Source organism: Rattus norvegicus, chromosome 17 (genome assembly GCF_021556685.1).
Source record: "Rattus norvegicus strain SHRSP/BbbUtx chromosome 17, alternate assembly SHRSP_T2T, whole genome shotgun sequence".
NCBI classification, from domain to species: Eukaryota; Metazoa; Chordata; class Mammalia; order Rodentia; family Muridae; genus Rattus; species Rattus norvegicus.
In genome coordinates this window covers 15,700,165-15,726,155 of record NC_141550.1, presented here as the reverse complement: position 1 = coordinate 15,726,155, position 25,991 = coordinate 15,700,165, and the positions used below count along the sequence as shown (strand labels likewise).

At 48.8% G+C, this 25,991-nt stretch overlaps 2 protein-coding genes across 5 annotated transcripts in view; both read right to left on the bottom strand.

Annotated features, from left to right (window-relative positions):
- The window catches only part of Phf2 (PHD finger protein 2), a 69,273-nt gene extending 62,403 nt beyond the window's left edge, over window positions 1–6,870 (bottom strand). Inside the window, exon 1 of one of the 4 annotated variants that reach the window (XM_087590480.1) lies at window positions 6,800–6,870. Coding sequence is in view for 2 of the 4 variants with exons in the window: in NM_001415143.1 (NP_001402072.1) it covers window positions 5,477–5,574 (98 nt within the window). In the remaining 2 variants the exon portion in view is untranslated. 4 annotated transcript variants of the gene reach the window in all.
- A 7,096-nt stretch (window positions 6,871–13,966) lies between these two features.
- The window catches only part of Fam120a (family with sequence similarity 120 member A), an 83,588-nt gene continuing 71,563 nt past the window's right edge, over window positions 13,967–25,991 (bottom strand). Inside the window, 5 exon segments of the mRNA NM_001191816.3 lie at window positions 13,967–15,854; window positions 20,098–20,194; window positions 20,565–20,706; window positions 23,931–24,068; window positions 24,553–24,736. Coding sequence (NP_001178745.3) covers window positions 15,543–15,854; window positions 20,098–20,194; window positions 20,565–20,706; window positions 23,931–24,068; window positions 24,553–24,736 — 873 coding nt within the window. The 3' untranslated portion in view covers window positions 13,967–15,542.

Below are 25,991 nucleotides of genomic sequence, written 5' to 3'. Positions count from 1 at the left end.
TGCGGCTCCCACGAAGCTGCTTCCTTCCAGACATCTGCCCCTCTTAGGAAGCACTGTTTGGATTCCTGGCTTCCCGGACACTGAGTGGACATTCTTCCCTCTTTTCCCAGAGCTTTGCAAACTCACATAGGGAGAATTCCCTGTCTTAAAGTGATGAGTTGGGGGCTGGACGATGTCTCAGAGGTTAAGAACAGGTGTTGCTCTTGCAGAGGACTAGGCTCCCACATAGCCATTCATAATCATCTATAACTCCAGTTCCTAGGAATCTGGCACCCTATTTCTGACTGCCATAGGTACCAGGCATGCACACAGCACACATATACACATGTGTGCAAAGCTTTCACACATATAAGTGAATAAATCTAACAAAAATGGCAAACTGTTTATCCCTAAGTGCATATGTTGTCTCCGTAGGAAGGGTTCTTCATCCTCATATTCACTATCGGAGTCTCTGCTAGCCCAGACTCCTCTTGGCCATGTCTCCTTCCTGTGGGACACAAACTCAGCTAGCCAACAAGAGAGCTGACCTGTTGAGCACTGCCACAGGCCCTACTCTATGTCTCCAGGTGCCCCAGACAGAATGCTACTCCAGGGACCTTAAGACTAAGTGGACACAATGAAAACCCCACACAGGTCATCTCGGTCTGAGGGAACTGGACATAGACATGGAGCCCCCAGGAAGAGGGACAAACAGACATGATGTCCCCAGAAGCTCTACCCTCTCACTTTAGTGGTGGCTCCCTACCCCTATCTCACATCTGCCCCAACAGCAGCCACAGGGATTCTGACAAAACCTGTCTCCAGTAGGGTAATGCAAGCCTTTGACTGCAACACCCAGGAGGCTGAAGCAGAAGGATAAAGACTTCAGAGCTGGCTGAGGATACTCAGTAAGACCCTGTCTCAAAAAAGAAGGAGGAAGGAAGGAAGGAAGGAAGGAAGGAAGGAAGGAAGGAAGGAAGGAAGGAAGGAAGGAAAAATAACACAAACTTGGCCCAGCTCCTCAGCCTCCCCATCCCCTTACACCCCACAGTGCACTTCCTGCCTGTGCCTCAGTCCCTTCCTCCTTGACCTCCTTGCCTTCATTCCTATGACTTTGCTCCCAGAGATCTCATTAGCCACTCTGAGACATGGGGCTCACTCTGCCCCCAAGGAGTGAGCTAGAAGTCCACTCGCAAGCAAGAACCCAATAGAGGACAGCAAGCAGTCCACCTAGCCACCCCCACTCCCCACCCCCAGGTCTCACTGCCATTTCCAAGCCCCTCCTAGAACACAGAACAAATGTTTACCAAGAGACAAGTGAAACTTCTGTCTTTAAAGTCACCTGCTCATGGGGTTGGGGATTTAGCTCAGTGGTAGAGGCACTTAGCGCAAGGCCCTGGGTTCGGTCCCCAGCTCTGAAAAAAAAAATTAAAAAAAAAAAAAAATTAAAGTCACCTGCTCATCTTTCAAGCTTTCCAAAGTCAATTTTATTGTTGAGGCCTCCAAGGAACCTTCTGATAGAATGATCACCCGTAAGAGGGTCAGAAGGTCAGGTTTAAGGATGTCAGATGAATTTATGTAGCCATTCCTGCCTCCCAGAGGTCAAAATTCTTCCAAGCAAGTCACTGACAATTGAGAGGCCAGGTCTTCCAACACAAGCAGCAGGCAGGAGTGCTGGCATGGGGTCCGCTGCCATCAACCCAATGGATGATACAGACACAAGGAAAGACTATGGTTTTTTAACCAAGGGGCGCTGCACAAGAGACTTCTAAAGAGAACAGGTTCTCAAGGTCCCTGAAGAGCTCCAGGTCCATGACACTTCTGGGGGCAACAGGCCTCCAGCTGCTTCCTACATGATCCTGCCTTCAAATCTATCCCTTCTAAATCCATTAAGACCCATCTTCCAGGGAACACCACAGGAACCCCAGAAAAGCAGAAGGACGATCAGACATGGCTAAGACAGGATTGGATGAGGAATCTTTTTTTTTTTTTTTTGGTTCTTTTTTTTCGGAGCTGGGGACCGAACCCAGAGCCTTGCGCTTCCTAGGTAAGCGCTCTACCACTGAGCTAAATCCCCAGCCCCTGGATGAGGAATCTTGTAGTGGCTTAGAGAGGCCAGTCACGCACAAGCTATACATTTCAGGGACAGGATGGAGGATCCTTCCCCATGCTCCCCACTCCCCACTGACCTCTCCATGAAATGCAGGATAAGCTCCCTTCAGTGTGCCACACACCTCAAACTATAGGATTGTCCCCAAAGACATTGCTTGCAAGGGTGCTCTGGAGCTTGGTGCCATCCCCAAGGCACACTCACCAGGGACTCAAGCTTAGGCTTAAGAAAGCAGCTGCCCCAAGCAAGTTCTAGGTCAAAGAAGCAGTGAAGCACCAACATTCTACCACTGTAAGTAAGGGTGACTATAAGCATGGGTGACTTAAGAGATCCTCGTTCTAATCCTCCCCAAAGCAAGGCTTGCTGGAAATGTGTAATGTGAGCCCAGGTAGGACAAACTGAGGCTTTCTAGTTATTGAGGAGGGAGGGGGTTGTTGTTTCAAGACAGGGTTTCTCTATGTAGTCCTGGCTATCCTGGAACTCACTCTGTAAACCAGGCTGGCCTGGAACTCAGCTATCCACCTGCTTCTACCTTCCAAGGACTGGGATTAAAGGCGTGTGCCATCACTGCCTGGCTACTGTGTTTATTTTAATGGTTACTGTGTATTGCAAGTAACAATAATGGTCCATTTTGGAGAATGATACAAAGTTTCCTTTTAAAAGAAATGTTTGCCAGGGTACGGAATCCAATGCTGTGTGGGATCTGGAAACAGGAAAAGTACATCCAGGAGGGAAATCTGGCTAAAGAAGTTTGAGTAAAGGGTGGCGCTCAGTCCCGAGTATTGAGCCAAAGTTCTCGCCTTATTTTCAAAGCTGGCACAGCCAACTAAGTAACTTAGAAGTGGAGTGGAAGGTATGTGTAGCCAAACTCAATCCTTCTGTTATTGGTGTTTTGGTATTTTTTTTAATTACTTTTAAATTTGATTTTGGAGGGGAGCTCATGCCATGGTTTACATGGGTAGGTCAGAGGGCATCTTGCATCTAGCATGTGGGTCCTAGGATTAGAACTAGGCTAGTCAGCAAGCCTTTATCTGCTGAGCCACCTCACCAGCCTTTGTTACTACTTTTGAGACAGGGTCTCATATACCCAAGGCTGACCTCGAACTTGATGTATATCCAAGGATGGCCTTGAACTCTTGATATTCCTGCCTTCAACCTTCCCGGTGCTTAGATTATACACATGCTCTACTACTCCTGGGGATACCATTTAAAAAACTTCTTCAGTAAGCCTTGTTTCCTCAAGATCAAAAGTGTAAAATCATACCAGCTGTTCAAACGTGTGCTAAGATGTAAACTCTGAGGGAATTAATAATCCAGGTGCTACATAGCTCTGAGGAGAACCATTGGGGTCTTCCAGGAATAACTGGAGGGGGAGACACACAGGGAGCTGACCACACGCCTTCCACTCATGAACAAGAGAGACTTGAGAGGGGCCCACGGATCTGTTCCAGACTACAGGAGCAGGAAGAGGCCCAGGCCTTTCCCTCCCTGCCTCGCTTAGGCCCCAACCCTTGACCCTGCACAAAGCTAGCCAGAGCTCTGGACCCATGAAGAGGCACCACTCAGGGTGCACTTGAGCATAAGAAAACACCTGCCGTGAGTGATCCCTTTTACTGCCCAGAGCCCCAAATACGTGTAAATGCATCTGTGCTAATCAACTGCCTGTCTCAGATCAAAGCAAAATCCTCAGAGAAATAGTAAGGTGACTGACTAGACCTCCAATAACAAAGCAAACAATAAACAACAAACCTCTTCCAGTGTCAAGACTGGTCAATCATCTCATCCCCCCTCCTTTCTCTGCCTCAGCAGCAGCCCAGCTGACAGGTACCCAGGGGTGCTATAGGTCTTGGATTGAGAGGGGAAGAAGAGGTGCCACCACTCTTGGGGTTACTCAAGTCCAGATTCCCAGCGTTTCTGGGTTTGGAGAGACTTCCAGGCTCTACCCACTGTAATCTGGCCACAAACCTCTCGGATATGGAAGCCAGTTGGTCACTGTTTATAGTGGCCCTGCTTGGAGCAGAGCCCAGGGGTCACACAGCTCTGAGTGCTCTCCACAGTTCTAGATATTTGAGGGAGGCAACACAGGATACTCTAGAGATTCCAGTGAGCCATAAACGACCACCCCTCGTAAGGCCAGCCAGGTTGCCCTACAAGAGTGAACCTCTGTCCCAGGGCCTACAGATGTGAGGCGGCCCATCACATCCTGACTACCTAGCTCCCCACACTTAAAGATGACTAGACCAGAGACCACAGCTCCCTTTCAAGACACCCTAAAGATCCTGGATGTGAGATAACAGAAGGGTCTTCTCTCTAGAAGGAAGGACAGGGACCATGTAGAACCATACACTCTTCTCTCCCTCCAGCCTGCTACTAGCTGCTAAAAACTCACACCCAGGGGACAGGCAGACCTGTCCAGCTTCAGGCCAGCCCTCTTGAGGCCCAAGCACATCCCACAGGCAAAGTCAAACACAAGAGAACCTGTTGGAGCAGTTTAAGCAGGATGATCACCTCTTTCTCCTCCTCTTACTTCTAAGTAGGAAGGGACTTAGGCTCTTAAAAAGTAGACACAAGGCCAGGTCATGGCCACCGGCAAGGGCCCAAAGGGCGGGTTTAGTATCGCCTAAGCTTACCTCTTTCCCTCCTCCCCGTCTTCCTTAAAGAGCATAAGGTCATGTCAAAACTGGGGTGTCTCTGCCTGAAGCAGGGAGGAGGGAAATGGGGAGCTGAGCAGGCCAGGAAATAGGCGGCCAAGCCACAACACCCCCACCCCAACACACAGACACTCACATCGGTCTGTCACTGCACTCCCGCCTAGGCCCGCAGGCCGGCCCGAGCCAGTAGGCACGCGGGGTCCCCGGAGGGGTCCTGCCCGCCAGGACAAGGTCCCAGGGAGGTTCCCGGGCTCTGGCAGACACTGGGGGCATTGGCCGCTACCTAGCTACCGTCCTACCCGGTCCACCCTAGCCCTGCCAGCTCCGGAGCCCGCCAGTCGCGCCTCTCGGGGGACCCGCGCCGGGCCGCGCGCCCGCCTCTCCCGGCCCGGCCGCCCCGAGCCCGCGCGGGGAAAGTTCCTGCAACTTCGCAGGGGGCTGGCGGCGGGGGCCCGGGGCCTGGGCCTCGTCCTGCTCCCGGCCTCCGCGGCCACTGCGGCCCCGCTGTCAGACGACCGGGTCCCAGCCCCAACGCGGCCGGAGCCCCAACTTCCCCGCGCCCCTCGCCCGCCCCGGCCGCGGGCCTCGCTTTGTGCGCGGCGGCCGTACGCCCCCGCCCTGGGCACAAAAGGGCGCGCGGCCCGGCGGCCGAACGCGGCTGCGGTGCCTGGCGGGGCCCGGGGCGCGCGGCTGGGGCGCGGGGCTCGGTGGGCCGGGCGGGCCGCGGCGCGCTCACCTGCCGTGGAACCAGTCCTTGCAGGCATCGCACTCGATCATGAAGCGGGTAACGTCGTAGGGCAGCCGGCAGACGCAGTACACGGGCACCGTCGCCATGTTGCCGCGCCGCCGCTCGCCCCGCCGCTGCGCTGCCCGGGTCGGGCCGGGCCGGGCCGGGGGCCGCGCGGCGAGGGCGGCGGGGGCGGCGGGCGCGGGCGCCGCGGCCGGAGCGGACGGGGCCGGGGGCGCTCGGCAGGGCCCGCGCGCGCGCTCGCGGCCGGGCGCGTCCACACAATGCCGGCGCGGGCTGCTGGGGCCGCGCCGGGAGCCGCCCGCCGGGCCGCGGGGCGCAGGGCTGAGAGTGCGCGGGGGGCCCTGCCGCGCGCGGGACACAAAGCGAATGGACGCGCGGGGGTGGCGGGCGGGGAGCCGCGGCCCCACCGAAGGGACCCCCGGCCGCCGAGCGGCCGCTACGTCAGCGCCCCGGGTGGCGCCGCCTCCGCCCGCCGGCCTGGGCCCCGCTCCTGCCGCCGGGAAGGCGGGCCGCGGTAGAAGGTGGGCCGCGCGCGGGCCTGGGGGAGCCAGCAGCTGGGCCCGGGGGGAACCCCGCGGGAGAGGATGGCCCCGGGACGCCAAGAGAGACCAGCCGCGGAGCCCCCTGCCCCGGACTACGTGAACACAACCCGAACAACCCTGCCTTAGCCAGAAGCAACTCCTTGGCCTTAACTTTCTTCTGACCCCGAAGTGGGATGGACAGGGGGATCTTCCTCCTCTTCCTGGGCCCGAGAGCCTCCCTCCCATCCCGAACTGAGACCGAGTTACTGGCTCTTGAACAGCCTCCCCTTCCCCTTCTTTCTAGCTGGGGCTGCCTTGCTTCCTAGCGCGATCCGGTGAACTTTCCCGGTGCTCCGGCAAAAGTCAGGGGAACTATTGTAGGACACAGCTTACCTGGCATTGCTGCAGCCCAGGACCCCTTATTACAACCCATAGACACCCCCCCCCCCGACCTTAGGAGCGGAGGACAGTTCAATGACTCCAACTGAGCCACAAGACTATGGGGGAAGACAGGGGTTATGTTGTTGCTCTCACCCCTGCAGTCTTGCCCTGAACTGGCTCTCTGGTCTCACCTATCCTGCCTAGGGCTTTTTTGTTTATTGATCAGTGGGATATGAGTGAGGGTCCTTCTCTGTTCCCTACCCAGGTCGTTCCTGATGAGCAGGTCCACATATTTAGTAAGAAACCTGTCTGCTAGATTTGCTACCCCTCTGCCTATCCTCACACAACACGTGGAGATGCTAGTCTCTGCAGGTAAATTCCAGAGTTTCAAAAGACCTCTGCTTACCTTGACAAGGCAGAGTCCTAGTCATCCCTGCCCAGAGTGCAGCTGCCAATCAGGTCCCTTGCTGGCAACTCAGGGGACAGCCTGTTATTGAGCCAGGATCTGCCCTCACCCTTCCCAAACAGGTGAACCCAGGGCCACAAATCAGGACCTGACCCAGGGCAAACTGTGTAAGCAAAGAGTACACATGTGGAATGGGAGACAGGAAAACGACCTCGGAAACTGGGGACAGGCAGGGTACCCCATCAAACTATACACAATGAACTGCCTGCCCGAATTCCAGCTGTCACCTTGGGTCTCCTCTGTACTGGGTGGGTCTTCCTGTGACAAGGCAAGGAATAGCTATTAATTCCCTGTCCCTGCACAGCATGAGCACCCTTCTGGTGGAGCAGGCACCACCCTGTTACCTAAGGCACTCTTCCCAAGAGGTGGTGCAGTTGTCATTTAGCGGAAGTAAAAAGACCCGAAGCTCAGAGCAGCTAAGTGCAGAAGGGAAGTAGCCTGCCAAGGGTGGGGGCAGAGGGAGAAAGGAAAGCGGGTGCCCCTGCCCAAGTCCTGAGCCTGTTCCTTTCACCTCACCTTTCTCCCAGAAAGTCAATCCTCCTTCTGGTGGGGTACTGACCACTGGGTGACTCCGTTTACTCTTCTTACCTTCTGACATTCTCTCTGGCAGCCAGCCGTGCCGTTACAGCTGCCCCTGTGCTTGTGGATCAGACACTGATTCTCAGAGCCCTCCCGGGGCTGCTAAGCAGTGCTTCAGTAAACAGACCCTATCCCAGGCCTCTGGCCCTAACTTCTATTTGTTTTCTCCATCCCGTCTCCCACCTCCTATCCCTAGATATTTATTGAGCACCCACTGTATGCTGACAGCTGTTCACCAGCACTCAGAAGACTTTCAGCTTTCCTGTTCATCCTGGAGTAGGAAGAACCAGGAATGGGGGGTTGGGGATTGAGCTCAGTGGTAGAGCGCTTGCCTAGCAAGCGCAAGGCCCTGGGTTCGGTCCCCAGCTCCTAAAAAAAAAAAAAAAAAAAAAAGAAAAAAGAAAAGAAAAAAAGAAAAAAAGAACCAGGAATGGACTTAGATTCGAATCGATGGTAGGAGAAGGAATGGGAAGGCTGAACAGGTGAGTCACCCTCTTGAGAACATGACCCAGGAGAGGGGACAAGGAGGTGATGGTGAGGTGCTCCTGCTGGCAGTGAAAGGTAGAGATGCTCCAGGGCAGGGGCAGTGTGGTCGGGTGGCCCCCTCTACTGGTGCTTCCTGCCCCCCTCTGTTCCTTAGGGCTCAACTCCAATTCAGCATCCACACCTGTGTTTCCCACACCACCACTCATATCCCCATTGGCTAGCCTGTGGCCCCATAGGGGAAATGGCTCACAGGTATGTGGTCCCCGCATCAGCTTTGTATCCAGGAACTCCAGTGGCACCATGACTTTGGTACTGCACAGCCACCCAGCTTCTTGGCACAGACAAGTCTCCCTCCACTGAGGCAACTCTGTTGTCTTGCTTATAAATATCGGTTTCCCAGAATCCTTCCTAGAGTGCTGGCTTCCTTGCCAAGGTGTTTTGTTTTCTTCTGTTTGTTTTTCCATTTATTTAGTGTATGTGTGTGACCATGCACATGTCACAGAACAGCTGGGCAGTAGTCAGTTGTCTCTGCCACGTGGGTCCCAGGGACTAAACTCAGGTTGTCAGGCTTAGTGGCAAGCACTTTGCTGGCCGAGCCCTCTTCTCTGGCCCCTCCTTATCAAAACCATTTGAGCCCTTTCCTGAGAATTCTGCTAAGAGTGAGCTAGCTGTCCTGGGCTCTTTGTTGTATCTGTGATGCTGATGTTGCATAGTTTTGGATCACTGTACTTTGCAGTGAGCTTTGTAAGGAAGTTCGAGTCTTCTAGCTTTTGTAAGATTGCTATGGCGAGTTGTGGTTCTGTAAGATTCCATACTATTTTTAGCATAGATTTTTAATTCCTTAAAAGTTTGTTTCTGGGACTGGTGAGATAGTTCAGTGGGTAAGAACATGTCCTGTTCTTGCAGAAGACCAGACTTCAGCTCCCAGCATCCACACTGGCAGCTTACAACTTGTAGCTTCAGCTCCAGGTGATGCCCCTAACCTCAGGCACATGCACTATACAGACACACTGTACATGTAAATAATACATTTTTTTAAAAAAGGTTGTTTCCTAGGCTGGGTGGTGGTGGTGGTGGCAGCACAGGGCCTTTAATTTTAGCACTTAGGAGGCAGAGGCAGGTGGATCTCTGAGTTGGAGGCCAGCTTGGTCTGCAGAGTAAGTTCCAGGATAGACAGGGCTACACAGAGAAACCCTGTCTCAAAAAACCACAAAAGAAAGGAGGTAAGTTTGTTTCCTGGAGCCTGGTAAAGTGTTTGCCCCACAAGCCTGGCAACCTGAGTTTGATTCTGTAGAACCTATATTAAAGTGAATGAGAAAACTAACTCCACAAAATTATCTTCTGATCACCACACAGGTGCCGCGCGTGCGTGCGTGTGTGGGCGCACACGGACGGACACACACACACACACACACACACACACACACACACAAATTTTAAAGATTTTTTTTTAAAAAAAGATTTATTTATTATATTTGAGTACGCTGTAGCTGTCTTCAGACACACCAGAAGAGGGCATCAGATCTCGTTACAGATGGTTGTGAGCCACCATGTGGTTGCTGGGAATTGAACTCAGGACCTCTGGAAGAGCAGTCAGTGCTCTTAACCGCTGAGCCATTTCTCCAGCCCTAAAGGTTTATTTTAAAAATATATTTTGAAATGTACAAAATCTCCAGATTTTCTTGTATCTATCTATGTATCGATGTATCATGTATCTATGTATCATGTATCTATGTATCTATCTGTGTATCTATGTAGCTAGATATCTATTTTGGTGAGGAGAGAACAACCAGGGGGAGCCAGTTTCTCTTTCTACTATAGAGTGCCTGGGGATCAAGCTCAGGTGGTCAGGCTTGGCAGTTACCGCCATTACCTGCTGAGGCGCCTTGGTAGCCCTCTACGTTGTTTTTAAATGATTCTGTATGAAATTTCCGAATGGGTGAGCTGACTGTCTTTCCATTTAATGACTTTGAGCGAAGTCTGGTCAGGTCACTTGCCTTGCCTCCTTGCTCTACTCCTGAGTAGTGTTTTTAAAAACTACATTCATTTATTTTTCACATTTACTTAGTGCATGTGCAGACAGGGGTTCAGAGGAGAGCATGGAAGAGTCCGTTCTCTCCTACCATCAAGTCTGGAGGCAGCAGACACCTTTATTTACTGAGCCATCGCGCTGGACCAGTGACTATATATAGATATAGATATGTAGATATATATTTGCCTGTATGTATGCATTTTTCCTTTTTATCTTTTTTAGTTTTTATTTTATGCGTATGGGTGGTTTTGCCCACATATAGGTCTGTACATCAACTGTGTTCCTGGTACCCACGGAGGGCCGAAGACAGTGTCAGATCTTCTTAGGCTGGAGTTGCAGACTATTTTGAGTTGCCATGTGAGTGCTGGGACTTGAACCTGGTGCTTCAGCACCTCCCCCAGCCCTTCTTTAAAAGTCTCTGGTAACCATAACTGAAAACTACCTTGAACCCTGAATCCTCCCACTGCTCTCTCTTGAGTGTGTGGCTTATAGTCATGTATCACACCTGGTTTATGGGGTGCTGAAACCTAGGACTTCACGTGTGCTAGGAAACACTTTACCAGCTGAGCTACATCTCTAACAGAATTCTCTTGTTTATTTTTGTTTTTTGGTAGTTTGTTTTGTTCATTGTTAGTATGCAAACAAAGTTGATTTTCAGTGTTGATCCTGTATATTGCTTTTTACTGAATCGTGTCTTTTAACAAAGCTGTGAGTGAGTGCGCACACATGCAGCTTCAGTGTTTAGGGCTGCCCTGGACTCCCGTGCACGCTGCCTAACAACTCCCACCAGTCCTCCAGACCGTCCGTAGTGTGACTTCCCTGGTACCTACTCCATGGAAGTTCTCGCTTGCGTTGCTGTTCTTCCTGAAACCTTCCACCCCTTCTATCTCATTTTTACACTGATTCCTTTTTTACTTGTGTGCTTACATAGTTTGTAATCCTGGTCTCTCCACTCAGGTGATGTTCCACAGCCCTAGAGAACTCTGCCTTCTGCAGCAGGCTTAGTGCCAGTCCCTGGAGTGATCAGTCAGGACATCAAAGATTGGATGAACATCCCTCTACCCAGGAAAAATCCTCTCTATCAGTTGGTCCAGATGTATGGCTTTTGGCGAACTTGTGCCAGGCTCACAGTGGTACTTGGTTCAGGCTCTCAGACTGAAATTCCATCTCCCCTTGTGCAAAAGTGGCAAAAACCCCTCTGTAGTTCTGCCTTCTGTATGTTCATCCATGTACATCCAGATATCCATCCCCTGGGTGAGCCAGGCCCTGCTGGGGTATGGAGAGGTAGGTGGCACTACTGTGGGCTCAGAAGCTTCCATTTACCAGACATGAAAATCCAGAGACCGGGAGCCCCGGATAACAGGCTTTTATTCCTGATTCTGGAAGCCAAAAGATAAAAGGTCTACGGGACTATAGTCCTTCAGAGGTACCAGAAGCATCTGTGTCTGGACCCTGTCCACCTTCTCGTAGCTTTCTGGCCTAGGACAGTGTCACTCCAGTCTGCCCATGGCCTTGGCTCTGTGCTTCTGTGCCCAAGTTCCCCTTTTATAAGAATACTTATACTGGATAAGGGTCTATCCTACTCCAACATGACCTTGTCCTAACTCCTTAGCTAACTGCATCTGCAGAAGCCTTGTTTCCAAATAAGGTCACATTCTGAGATCCTAGGAGTCGTGTCTTGGCCCAGTGAGTTTGGAAAGAGAGGAGCTTGGTTCAGACCCTAATGTAGGTTGCTACATCTTTACAAAACACTTCCACATGACCTCACCTGAGGGCTTCCAGGTCACTTCAGCCTGAGTCACAGCCATAGGTTCCTGAAAGAGCTCACAGGGTGATAATAGGAGCCTGAGTACCCTAACGTGGTTCTTTGGAAAATGCTTGAGCAGTACCCAGCCACGCAGCAAACCGGGTGTGGAGGATACAGGCAGAGCTGGCAAACCCACCAGCAACAGACGCATGACAAAAAGACCCTTTCCCTGTCCACCCCATGAAGTGCTGAGCAGACAGCAGAAAGCGTGTTTCCAAGATAACCCGGAATAGGATAGGCTTGAGGAGAACTGTAAACCAGCACATTCACAGCTGGTCACTGTGCTTGCCCTGCAGGAAGAAGGGTGGCATAGGCCAACTCTATCTCTTTGGTCCATGTAAGTGATGTATGGATGAAGGTATAGATCACTCAACATTCTCTGTCAGACAGAAAATGGAGAATGGAGCTACATTAACCATATCCATCAAATGCGTATCCTCCCTGGAAATTCAGGCCTGTCAAAAGGCCAGTGCACATGCCTTGCCAGGCGACGGGGCCTGTTCATAGAAACAGCTCCTGTGCTCTAAGGGCCACTACCACCAGGACTAAGATGCGATCACAGGACTCACTTACGGAGTGGCATGTGCACCCCTCACTCCACCTCCTGCCCTTATGTTCACGTTCACAACAGATGGCAGAGTTACAGCAAAAAAAAAAAAAAAAAAATCATAAAAGTTCCTTTTTAAAAGGTAAAACAACACCCCCCCCCCAGAAAAAAACAAAAGCAAAAAATCCCCAACAACAAAAAACAAACTACCAAGAGCATCAGACCTACCACTGTGTACCATCTGACCAGGAACCCCACCAGGTTGAGTTCATCTTGGGTGTGTACAAGGCCTTAAGTTCTGAGTTTGGCCCTGAGTTCTGGCCAGTGCCACATATGGCCAAAATCCCTGAGCATCTTGTCACTGGCCTCCCAATGATCCCCTTCAACTCCAGTGGTGTGGAAAGACAGTGAACCTGTCTCTGGCAAGATGAGGTTCCAGTTCCACATACCTGGTGCCTCCAGAACCCTCTCCTTCCTGTTCAAGCCTAAACTTCCCATCCTTATGTAAGGTGGAGGCATACCTTGGAGCCAAGAGGTCTCTTAGGCCCAGAATGAATCTAATCCAAGTGATATGCAAGCGCTGGGGGTGTGCATATGCGGCCCAGGGTCATCCCTGAGATCCCTTAGTGTTTTTGTTTTGTTTGGGGCTAAAACTAGCCGCCCCTCACTCTAAGCCAGAATGCCCTTCTGTTCAGTTTGCTGTCCCCAAGTTGAGGTGGGTAGAGGATTCAGAATAGTGAGGTTTGTGGCTGTTAACGCTAGGAGACTCTGTGGGGGTGCCATGGGCGACGGTATTTTCAGAATAAAAGTTCTCTGTGCTCCGGTTGCTGGGCCATTCTTTTGGGATCCAGAGTGGACACAGTCTTCCCTGTGACCGTGTTTCTGTAAAATGATACAGGCCTGGCTACCAAGGTTCACCCTCACTGAGACCCTGGAGACCAAGTTAATAGAATCGGACAAGGGGTTATCTCCTCCGTAATTTGGAAGGCACAATACAGGAGACTCACGCTGGTGGGTCAGGCGCCCCGTGGCTGAACCTCCGATTATTCGTGGGGCCTACGGAGGCCGCAAGAGCCACCCCGCGCAAGGTTCCAAACGCGGCTCTTTTAGCAGCCAGCCTGACCCACCGAGCAGGCGCAGTCTTAGACCTTGTCACGCGTTTCCGCCCTGGCGCCGCGGCGGCTTTGGGCATGGCTCGGCTCCGCCCCGAGATGCGCGCGCATCTGCTGCACAATCGCCCCCGCCCCGTCCGTAAAGCGAGCGTCCTCAGCTCGGAGCAGGCGCTCCAGTAGCTTTTTGGCGGCTTTGCTGGGCACACTTGGGTCAGGCCGCGGGGAAAGTCAGTAACAAGACAGCATAAAGGGCAGCTACAATTGAAAATCTACATTTAAAAACGAAGATTTTTCCGTTAGACCTTTATAAAAGTTCCTTTGGACTTTGCAACCTGATTGGCCAGAGAATGTTTGTAGCGGAACTCAAAAGCTGTGCTCAGCATAATTTTCATATTAACCACTAATGTTCCTCTAAAATTACTTTGACAGGGCTCAGTATTTCTAAACTTTTTGTTGTCTTACGGAGCTCTTCATGAGCTACCTCAATTTAAATTAAACCTCTGTAAAATTCATACTTTTACAAGTAAATTTAAAAGCCACACCATACTTTATACTAAAAGAATAAAGATTTTTATTAAGCATTGTAAGTTGCATTCAATAGCCTCTGGATACGCCACACCACAATCCATCAACAGTCAATCAGACCCAACAGCAGTTCATTCTTCACAATCCATGAGTTAGGGCGGAAGTCCCTTCAACTTACAGTAAGATCCTACTTAGCTCTCGCGGGCAGGGGTTGGGGAGTTACACCTCATTTCTGATCACTAATGTGATGAAGAGCATCGGAAGTATATGAAACGTAAGAAGTGATTCTGATTCAAAGTACATTGTTTGGAAACAGTAACAAAACATCAAAATGATAGAAGTATACCTGCTTCTACTAAATTCCTGATGGGAACTTCTCAAGAACAAGCAATTTGTTTCCTGCTACAGAAGGGGAGGGGTGTTTGTTTTTTAAGATCATAGGGGGTTCTTCTTTACAGAATTTCATATTTGGCTAATATGAATATGAAGGCATAAACAGCAACAGAGAACAATCCTGCAACAGCAGTGAGTACACCAGGGTAATGTTGATACTCCAAACGGCTAGGTCATTTTGGGGGGTTTAGAATAAATGCAACAGAGGTCAATAATCACAAAGTTTTGGGGTTAGAGCAAGATCAGTCAATGACTAAACAGAGTTAACATCCTCATAGGACTATTACTGATTATTAGCATTTCGTTTTGCAAATGGGCACGTACTGGTAAGAATGGAAGAAAAGACAATAACATGCATAATATTAACTACACACTTTAAAAATTATGAACCATGCAGAAGTTTAGCTCAAGTAGTAGCACTAATGGTCTACGTCCGATTCAAAACCACGTAGCTCACTGATCACAGGTGCATGGTATTAGTCACGAGGTTTCAGAACACATTGTGTTGACTTTGAAAGGTCATTTGCATCTTCTATGATTTCAACTTTATCTCCATTGAACTTGCTTGTAAAGTATGTATGATGTACTGTGTATTCAAAATCAGCACAACAGCAGTTTACTCTATAATTTTTTTTAGTTTCGATAGTTGCACTTTTTTAACACAAAAGAACCACATCAACAGTGATGAAATTTAAGTAAGAAAGAAAAACTGTGGTTGTGCCTTATTTCTTTCATAATCATAAATCAAAGCCTTAAAACAAAGCTTCATTGTGAAACAGTAATGCAAAATCAAATATAATGGCATACATATGGTGCCAAATGCTAAAAATTATATTTTAAGCTATATATACTTAAACACTGCCAAAATTTGTTTTCTTTATAGTTCAAGAAACACAACTGTAGGCTTTTGTCGTCGTAACCAGTTTAAACTTTGTGTGCTTCATTTTTAAGTGCGGGAGTCAAATGCTCTTCATTTTCTCTCTCTCGTTTTGTTTTATTGTAGCATTTTGACTACAACTGGTTAAAACTAAAAAAAGAATGTGTTGTTTAAATCTCTGATATCAAAGAGGGATCTGAATTTCCACAGTCCTCATTTTCTCTTACGGAAAGGACAAAATGTACATAACTGCAGGCTCTCTTTCTCTCCAGATATTCCTGAATCCTTACCCTTCCAGCATCCTTCACCCTCTATAAAAATAAGTTCACTCTTCTTTATTTAAGACAGCTGCCTCCAGAGCAGCCTCCCTGCGGCAGGCGCTGTCTGTACTTAGTGCATTTAAGTGAGGATTTGTATTGCACGTTTTAGAGTCATTGTTCAAGGCACTTTCAGAGTGGCTGGGGGCCCTGGTGTCAGCCGTGCTCCCATTAAGTTGGGGCACTGGCTTCTCCTCGGCCATCACTCCGTTTTCAGCCAGGGACCCTTCTGAGGACACAGCAGAGGACTTGGATTCCCCAGATTTCGATTTCAGTTCTTTGGCCACTTCTTCTGCTGAAGCAGCATAAGGAGGTCTGCCCTGTTGAGAAGGAGAGTGATAAGAGCCTCAGGCATGGAAGACGTGGGGCCTGGACAGGGGACAACATGGACGGACAGGGACACAGAATAGCTATAATGCCTCAGCCAAAGAATTCAAAAGAAAAAACTCAAGAGGCTAGGCTCTCTGCTTGCCTTCAGCTGGTGAAACTTCTGCCTAGGCTAATTTCTTCTGTGGCTCCTTCTCTCAACACCACTGCTCGAAGTGCTCATTTTGAAATGACAAAGTCCCACCTGGAGTGCTCTGTCTAACCCTTTACGTAGTGTCTAGTCACTACAGTTACAAGCGAGCACCTTTTAGTGAGTCTCCTCTGAAATAAAAGAGACTGTCCTCATACTCTCCAAAACACCCCCCCCCCCAATCTTTACAGGGTAAACCAAGTCACAGTCGGGCAACACCAACACAAAGCGGCAGCACAAGGGTTGTGGGCAGATCCTCCTCTGGATCCTCTGTTCCCCTAAGCAGGTTGACAACTAATTCCCTTAGGAAAAATGGACCTTGAGCCTGACACATCCATACACTTCCCAACAACAAGGCTCTCTGAGGTGGTGACGCCTCTACCCTGACCGGTGACAGACACTGTGGTCTGGCACTTTTCAGCTGTGAGTGCCCTTACCCCTGAAACCAATAAAATGGTCATCATGTTATGACAACCGACATCTATAAAAGTCCCTTAAGACAAAAGAGACTGCATGGGAAATGGGAGCTGAGGAAGGGTCCTGGAATGGGGAGGGTCTTCTGGGAGTGAGGTAAGCTTCTCAAGCTTGAGAACAAACTAAAAAGCCATGACAGACAATTCATCAAAACAACACAGAAGTGAAACAGCCATTATACACCAAGACAAGATGTGTTAAACATTAGGTCACCAGGGACACACATGTTTTCACTATCAAACTATTAGAATGGTTAACAGCAGGTTAAGAGGGACAGCAATGGTCACTCACCAATAAGAAGAAAATAAAATAGTGCTGCCATGAAGGAAGGCAGTTAAGACACTCAGCACTGAGCTAGATCTTTGCCAGAGACCACAGAGATGAGAATTTGGGAAACTACAAAAGCCTACACTCAGTGTTTGTTGTTTAATTCTGGTGCTTGGAACCAAACCTAGGGCCTTGCCACTATATGCCTAACCCCAGCAAGATGTCAGGGAGGAATTTACACCATGTATTGCAAAGTTAAGGAAGATCAGTCTGAGGGGCTGGAGAGATGGCTGAGTGGTAAGAGAATTGGGTACTTTTCCAGAGGACCCAGGTTCAATTCCCAGCACTCACATGAGAGCTCACAGTTTATAGCTCTAGTTTAGGGGACATGCATGCAGGCAAAACATCAATCAATTCTCTCTATTCTTTTTTTCAGAGCTGGGGACCGAACCCAAGGCCTTGAGCTTGCTAGGCAAGTGCTCTACCACTGAGCTAAATCCCCAACCCAATCAATTCTCATAAACATTTAAAAGATCATTTTTAAAAAGTCTGAAAAGGTAATAAATACGTGTAATTCTACCTATTTAACCTGGAAAAGGCAAAACCTGGGAGACAGTAAAATACTCAGCAGCTGCCAGGGCGCTCAGAGAAGCAGGGTGGAGCAGAAAACCTTTAGGGTGGTGACACTTGGGGGTACAAGGACGGAAGTGCAGACCTGGTCTGCACAGGGCTGCCTGAACCTGGGGAGTGTGACCCCTAGAGTGGCAGCTGAAGCATGCTATGAGTGGGGAGACTCCGTGTGTCCTGGACGGGTACCAACTGTAACAAATGGGTCACTTTGACAGGAGACAGGGTAGATGGCCGAAGGCACAAAGGGAATGAAGTACTGTAAGGAAATCTACCTTTCTTAGTGCTGTGAGTCCAAAGCTGCCCAAAATTTAGTCTTTTAAAGAACAAAGCAACTGGCATGGTGGTCTACACCTTTAATCCCAGCGCAGGGAGTGGCAATCTCTGTGAATTCGAGGCCAGCCTGGTCTGCAAAATGAATTCTAAGATACCCAAGGCTATGTAAAAAGATCCTGTCTTAAAAAACATAAACCAAGGGGCTGGGGATTTAGCTCAGTGGTAGAGCGCTTACCTAGGAAGCGCAAGGCCCTGGGTTCAGTCCCCAGCTCCGAAAAAAAAGAACCAAAAAAAAAAACAAAAAAAAAAAACATAAACCAAAAAAACAACTAGGGTTCATTGCCATTCTGAGTTCAGTCCCTGGATTGCACATAAAGGTCAAAGGAAGAGAACTGATGCCAAAGTTCAGCTTTTAGAGGTACGTGGCCAGTGGGGTCCATGGATGCACATGCATGGTCATCATATCACTCACATATAATGACAAACAGAAATAAACAGGGGAGTGTGACACAGTGGCACTGAGGCCTTAACGCCAATCCCAGTCTTCAGGAGAAGACAGAGACAGGGAGTCGACAGGAATCTGAGGCCTGCACAGCAAGCTCCATACAGGGCTGTATACTGAAGCTGTCTCATAATACAAAAACACAACACAAAAACAAAAAACAGAGGGGTTGGGGATTTAGCTCAGTGGTAGAGCGCAAGGCCCTGGGTTCGGTCCCCAGCTCCGAAAAAAAGAACCAAAAAAAAAAAAAACAAAAAAAAACAAAAAAAAACAGAAAGAAAGAAAGAAAAGAACCCTAGAGGTAAACTGTAGCCTGAGTTGTAAATCAAAATAGGAGAGAGGAAGGTAGGCAGGGAAGAGTCAGAGTGGGCAGTTGGCAAGCAGCACCATGCTTCTGTAGACAAGCTCCTGAAGGGAAAGGTCTGGGCTCACTGAATGTGGCAATCAGAGCAGCAGTGCCAGGGGCTTCTAGGAAAGGCACCAAGTGTTCATGGAAAAGCAAACCAATCTGGGCGCCTTGGACAAGCACACAGGTGAGTTCAATGGGAAGGAGATTAGGTAGCTCTTTGACAGCAAAGCTTTATGTATGAAGAAAGTTCAGTAAAGCAAGAGAACTGTGGAAAAAGCCTGCAAGCCAGTGTCCTGAGTAGGACACGGTCTTTACATTGAACAGTTTCCATCAGTCCTTCCTGAGGGGTCATTCTTCCAGAACCCACTGAGAAGGGGACTTCAGAGACCAGAACAAAGGTCGAGAGCCTGGAGGGTACATGGGTCAAGAAGGTATTTATAGCAGCAAGACAACTGGGGTACAATGGCAAAGTATAGTGGATCATGGCTCCCTGCCCAGATATGGATGAAATACAGCTAATGCTTAAAATGAAAATGAAGGTGGTGTGAAAATGTTCCTGCAGCTATTCTCGGCACAGGAGGCTAGTTACAGCACTGTGAGCAGGTACTGAACCTGTGTGTGAAATCTGTTTAAAAAAAAAAAAAAAAAAGCACTGTCTAAATATGGGATGTGTTCATTTAACCAACCCTCCAGAAGCAAAATTCTCCAAGATGGACAAAGGTCAATTTAAATACCACAATAGAGCTCTTAGTCAAATGCCTATCCACTGGAATTCAACAAGTATTTCACTGGGGCAGTGAGTGTCAGTACACTGTCTCTCCACAAGGCATGTACAAGGTACAGGTGTCCATAAGAAGGCTACAAGCAGTTCACCCAAGGAAAAGGACATAGGATCTAAGAGATCAAAGAAAAGCACATGCACAACAGGTATACATGAAATATTCAGAGTGGGGCTGGAAAAGGGGCTCTGTGGTTGAGAGTACTAGGGGCCCTTCACGAAGATCAGGGTTGAGGTTGAATTCCCAGCGCCTGCATGGAGACTCAAAGCTTCTATAACTCTAGTCCCAAGAAAACCAACACCTCTCTGAGGCACCTGGTGCCCAGACACACATGCAGGCAAAATATCTATACACATAATTTTATGTGTATAAAGGCATCTCTGTGAGTCTGAGGTCAGCCTGGTCTATACAGCAAGTTCCAGGCCAGCCAGGGTTACATAGCAAGACCTTGACTCAAAAAAACAAAAACCAAAAAAACCAAACCAAACCAAACCAAACCAAACCAAACCAAACCCAACTATTTCCCACTAAAGCAGTGGCTGTCTTGGAAGACATGGCCAGGCCAGTCTGCCCTCACTTGGCTTAAACAAGAAGTCAAACACACAGGTGTCACCCAATGGAGTTCCTGAGCACAGGGAAATGATTTAAGTATCAAGTCAGAGGCCTGACAATTACCAAACAAACTCACTGCCCTATAGTCTGAACACATGCAAGGACACTCCTAGAAGAGAGACAGGACAGGAGTGACAGAGGAACACCATGGGGACATTACCTGAATTGCTCCCTGGCTTTTATAGCCTCTGCCGTAGTACCTTCCACCTCTTCCAAATGTTCTAATCACAGGAGTGGAAATAACACCCCTTGGACGCCTGGGTCAATACAGGAAAAGAAGAGCAAACAGATTTAAGTCTATCAAAGATGATGTTTAAACTACTCTCAAGTCATGTGACACATCAAGTGCTAAGTATGGACACCCAAGGCATTTGACTTCAAAACTAACACTTGGAACATTTTTAAAAGACAGTTCATTAACTGAATAACGCATGGTTAATTATTTAACAATGATGAATCAAACAATTATATAGTGATATATAAGAGAATTCTATGCAACACTAACAATGATGTGAAAGAGAAACTTAGCAGTGGCGTGAGAAGAGCCCCTGCCCAGGAGGAGGAACAGTCAAAGGCTGCTTTCTGCACTTACACCAAGCACAGCACCCAGCCCGGCCCAGAGCTTACCCTCTTGCTGGTCCTCCCACAGACACCACCTGCAGAGGGAAGGGCCCTCGGCCCCCACGGCCCCGCCTGCTCCCAGCCCAGTGGCCGACCACCGTGCCAGCTATTTCTAGCTTCCCTCCCTGAGAAGGAATAGGCTGGACTCCTGTACAAAAAAACAAACAAAACCATGAGAAGACAAGATCTTTACAAACACATTGGGACCAGCAAAAGGAAAAACAAGCAAAGCAACTCCTACTGCTGGTTCCTATGTAGTAAGAAGCCATTTACCCTGCCTTGTGAAGACCTATTACAGAAGACTCTCTGCGCACTCCATGCAATTCATTATTATGATTATCACTGGTGTTGTTTTGAAAGCAGGTCTTTCCGATGTAGACCTGGCTTTCCTGGAGCTCTGCAGGCCGGCTAGGCCAGCAGCACAGAGCTCACAGAGATACTCCTGCCTCTGCTTCCCACGTGCTGGGATTAAAGACAGGCCTGGCCCTACCCCGTGAAACGTTAATCTGTAGTTAAGTACCTATAAGAGAGAAGTATGCTAGTAAACATCTGTGATCAAAACACTTGGGAAACCGGGGCAGGAGGATTGTGGATTTGAGGCCAGACTGGACTAGAGGGAGACTGTGTAAATTTAGAGTGAGGCTTGAGTAATGGTTCGTCCATTCATTAATGGTGCTCACCATCAATGCTGACAGAACCTGTGTTCTATCACCAAGTCCCACATGTTTGTAGGAGAGAACCAACTCCTGCAAGCTGTCCTCTGACCTCCACAACTATCCTGCAGCTGTTCATGTGCAAAATAAAGGTTTAAAAACCAAACCAAACCAAAACAGAAGGATCTGCCAGTGTGTTAGGGTCCAACTGCTACAGTGAACTCCTGTTTAGAATTCAAACATGTGCAGCTAGCTGGTGGCCTTCTACACCACCAGATGGACTGGGCAACCTCAGTATGCTTTTCTCTAGGTAAACACGTCCATATCTGTGTCATTAGCGAAACATCAGAGAGACTAATCAATGAGTCTACGTACTCCTTCCTCTCTCACTCTCACAGTAGAAATGGGACCCAGGGTCATGCACAGGCTAGGCAAGTGCTTTTCCACTGGACTATATGCACACATCATGAATTCTGAAAACAAGGTCTCAGTGTGCAATCCAGGCCAGCTGTGAACTCTTGACCTCTTGCTTCTGTGTGCTGGGGAGTTACAGGTAGACTACACACAGCTCCATGGTTACCACATTGCTAAACTGGAGCTTCCTGAAGCACAAAGTTAAATATACTGCATTCACCAACCTCTAATTACCGACCGGCTGACTGCTCTTGTTCTCTGACCTACGAAATTACTTCATCTGTTACGTCATAGGAAAACGGTTAAAATAAAATGAGCTTGAACATCTTATTCCTGAGATTACCACAAGCTCCCTATAATCCTGGTGTTAAGACATGTGCCTCTAACCAACCCTACTCAGCTGTTGACACACTCGAAACAGGTATGACTACAAAGTCACCCAGAGTGTGTCAGCCTCACCCTCTTTGGAGAGGCCTGTGTTTCTAAGACAAGGTCTTAGCTGGTCAGGAGCTAGCTATGGAGACCGGGCTGTGCTAAAACCTGCCTCTGCCTTCAGAGTGCTAGGATTAAGGGAGTGTGCCACCACACTTGGCCAGAAAAGATGTTTTAATACGTTTATTTTATGCTAATATTATTTTGTAGATAATTAAAATCAATAAATAATTGGTGTTTTGGGACACAATTTCACCATGTAGCACTGGCTGACCTGAAACTTGCTATGTTTACTGGCTAGCCTTTAACTTGAAGTAATTCTCCTGTATCCTTTTTTGTTTTTTAAACTTTTCCCCTTTTTATTAAAAATAGGTTTCCCCCTCACATAATATATCCTGATTATAGTTTTCCCACCCTTTGCTTCTGCCAGTTCCTCCCCTCCCTTGCTGTATCATTAGAAAACCAACAGGCTTCTAAGGATAATAAGAAAATATAATAAGGTAAAACGAAAACTAGCACGTTGGAATTGGACAAAACAGACAGAAGGAGAGGAGCCAAAGAAAAGGCACACAGAGACCATTCATTCACACACTCAGGAAGCCCACAAAAACAATAATCCGGAAGCATAGTATTTACTCAAGACCCAGACCTGTGCAGACCCTGTGCATGCTGCCTCAGCCTCTGAGTTCACATGAGCTTTGATCATGTTGATTTAGAGTGCCTTGTTTTCTTGGCGTCCTCCATCCCCTCTGGCTTTTACACTCTTTTGCCTCCTCTTCTGCAGGGTTCTCTGAGCCCTGAGGGGAGGGATTTGATGGAGAAATCCCATTTAGGGCCTGCCCCTGCCTTCTAAGGACTGAGATAAAGGTGTTCACTACCACACCCTAGTAAAAATGAGAATTCACATTGACTTCCTGTCTTGAACACCCTGCATCCACTGTACTTCTGGTCCCTAGCCGATGTGCTCTAGGTGTGCACTGCACTGCACAGGTGTGCACTGGACAGCTCAGGGGCAAGTGAAGCTCCTGTGCTTCCTGCTCCTTGCCTTTCCCACCCACAGGACAGGCAGCATCAGAGTCTGACTCCACAGGGAGCCGAAACATGCCATGGTGGAGTTACAGGAACAGCCAGCCACAAGGTAGAGAAGCCCTTGGAAGGGTGAGAACAGGAGATGGGGCTCCTGGGGCTGCAGACAGCTGATCCTCAGCTGCGTCTTTCCATACACCATGGCTCTTCAGGCCACTGTGGTGCCAGGTGACTGAGATGACAAATGCCACCATCCGGAAAAGAATGCCTATCCTGAAAGGAACTCAGAACGCATCAGCCCAAGCCTGTGAAATGCCTTGATGGCTTCAAATGACAGTGGAATTGTAATAAACTATTTTCAAAACTCTTCCTTCCTCTTTACAAGATAAATACAGGTGAAGAGAGATGTAAGGAATATTTACAGTAAACTACCTTACACTAGAATTTCCTTTAAAAACAAACTATCAGAGGCTTTTCTGTGATAGAAATTCTGCACCTGCTTACAGGTTCTACACGAGCACCTTTACCAAGACAGCTTCATGACATACACCACTATGCAAAGTTGGCAGCCCAGCCTAGGGGGAGGTGTTGGCCACATCACACTGTTGCAAAGACAAGTTGTCTTCTAGGGGGACTCTCAGTGGCCTAGACTGGAAGGAGAAGACAGGACAGCTATGATCAGGCCACGGCACAGACCTAAGGGCAGTAAGGGACCCAAGAGAAAAGTCACTGCGTTAGAGGAGGCTTGAAAGAACGGCCATGGAGGGAAGGGGCTAGAAGCTGGAGCAGAAGAAATGCTGTCAGCAGAAGTTTGGAAGAGTATGGGTGTGGGTGTGGTAATAATTACCGCCCTGGGACTTGCTAGTCCTGTTGCTGTCACTGCCTGAGAAGGCTCCACAGTGTCCCGATGCTGCTGTCACCCGGAAGGCACGGTAAGGGCCTGTTGCTACAGTTTCCCCATAATGGCCTCCAAAGCCACAGACTCCTGTATCCAGAGAGGAGAAAAACAGGAAAAGCATAAGAGGTGAGTCTCAGAGGGACCTCTCATGCACGCAGAACATCTCCATCTTTGTCAGCTTCTAGGAAGAAGTCTCCCAGACCCTCTTGCTATCTCAATATCCGCCCATCATTCCCAGAGGCCAGCACTACAGACCAGCCTCCCTCAGCAGTCATTTAACAGGGCACTGGCTGTGGCCTCCTGAGCACGCTGGAGATGTGGTACGAGAAGAGAGCTCTCTGAGGCAGAGGGATTTACTTTCCCACACGTATGAAAAGTAACTGGGATTAAGGTGACTGTTCTTTCTCACCGTCTCCTTCAGGATCTTAGTCTTTCATCCCTACTTGGGAGGAATCACTGCCATCACACCGCTTCCTAAAACCTACTATTGCACATCTCCACATAGCAAGCCATGGTGCTACTAGGACCACAAGCTCGGCCTCACTTGAAAGATTTCTAAAATATGACTCACCTGCAAAGCCCCTGCCCCTGCCCTGTGAGGGTGGGACCGGCCCAAAGTGCCGAGGATATACAGAAGCTGGGTAGAAGGGCAGAGCAGGAGGTGGTGGGAAGGGGAGTGGGTGGTTTTGCCGGGAGAAGTTGAGCCCCTCCAGGATACTCTGGCGCATCTTTTCAACCTTGGCAGCCTGCTCAGCCTGGTCAAGGGACAGACAGGTAAAAACATCACCCATGTGTTTTAACAAGTTTAAATAGCCACTAACAAAATGGAACCACTGCTGTGCAAAGTCTCCATCTGCACGGTCTCCTAGTTATTTTAATATTTACTTTATGTTTAGTTGTGTATCTGCATGTATACATATGTACAAAGTGGCTGTGAAGTGGGCAGCGCCAAGCCTACCTCAGCCCCCTGAGCTGGTGGTTGTGAGTTGCCTTTTGTGGGTTCTGGGAACTGAACTCAGGTCCTCTGCAAGAACAATATATGCTCTTAACTGTCGAACCTCTCTCCAGTCCCTTACCTACTCCTTTTTTTTTTAAAGTCTATTTATTTATTATATATAAATACACTGTCACTGTCTTCAGACACACCAGAAGAGGCCATCAGATCCCATTACGGATGGTTGTAAGCCACCATGTGGTTGCTGGGATTTGAACTCAGGACCTCTGGAAGAGCAGTCAGTGCTCTTAACCACTGAGCCATCTCTCCAGCTCACCTTACCTACTCCTAATATTTATTCTTATCACCTAAATCAACAGTCAAGAGAACTTCACTGGTCACTCTAAGACCTATATACAGCAGAGTGTAGAACATGACAAACTGTCCTCAGCTGAGCTCAAATGGGACAACACTGGTACCTAGTGCAGTTCATACTGAAAATGGGTCTTCCTGCCGGCCTAGCTTTGTACTTTTCCCTGGTTTTCCCATAGTGCTGAAGTATTCTGAGGGGCTTGTAAACGAGTAACAAGCTGTGAAGTACTACAAGCTGTGAGTACAACACTCATGATTGAGCTACAATATTAAATGAAATGTTTATCAAGAGAAACCACACAGAACGATTGAAAATGTGAGCAGAGCCTCAGCGGCCCTAGCCCCACACTCCTAGCCACAATGGCTTTCTGGGACCTAACTCTATTAAGCAGTAAGGCTCAATGCCACCCATCGGGAAGATGGCAGCTGCACAGGATGGTTTTATGTCAACATAGCACAGGCTGACGTCATCTGAGTGGAGGAAACCTCAGGTAAGAAAATGGCTCCACATGACCAGGCTGTAGATGAGCCTGTAGGAAATTTTAAATTAGTGATGGATGTGGGAGGCCCAGCCATGCTGGGTGGAGCCACCTTGGGCAGGTGGCCCTGGCCTCTCTGAGGAAGCAGCTGAGCAGGTGCAGGCAGAGCAGCTGGACTTTGGCTAGTTTGTGGGCTCTTTGTCCTCTGCCCTCCTCCACACTTCC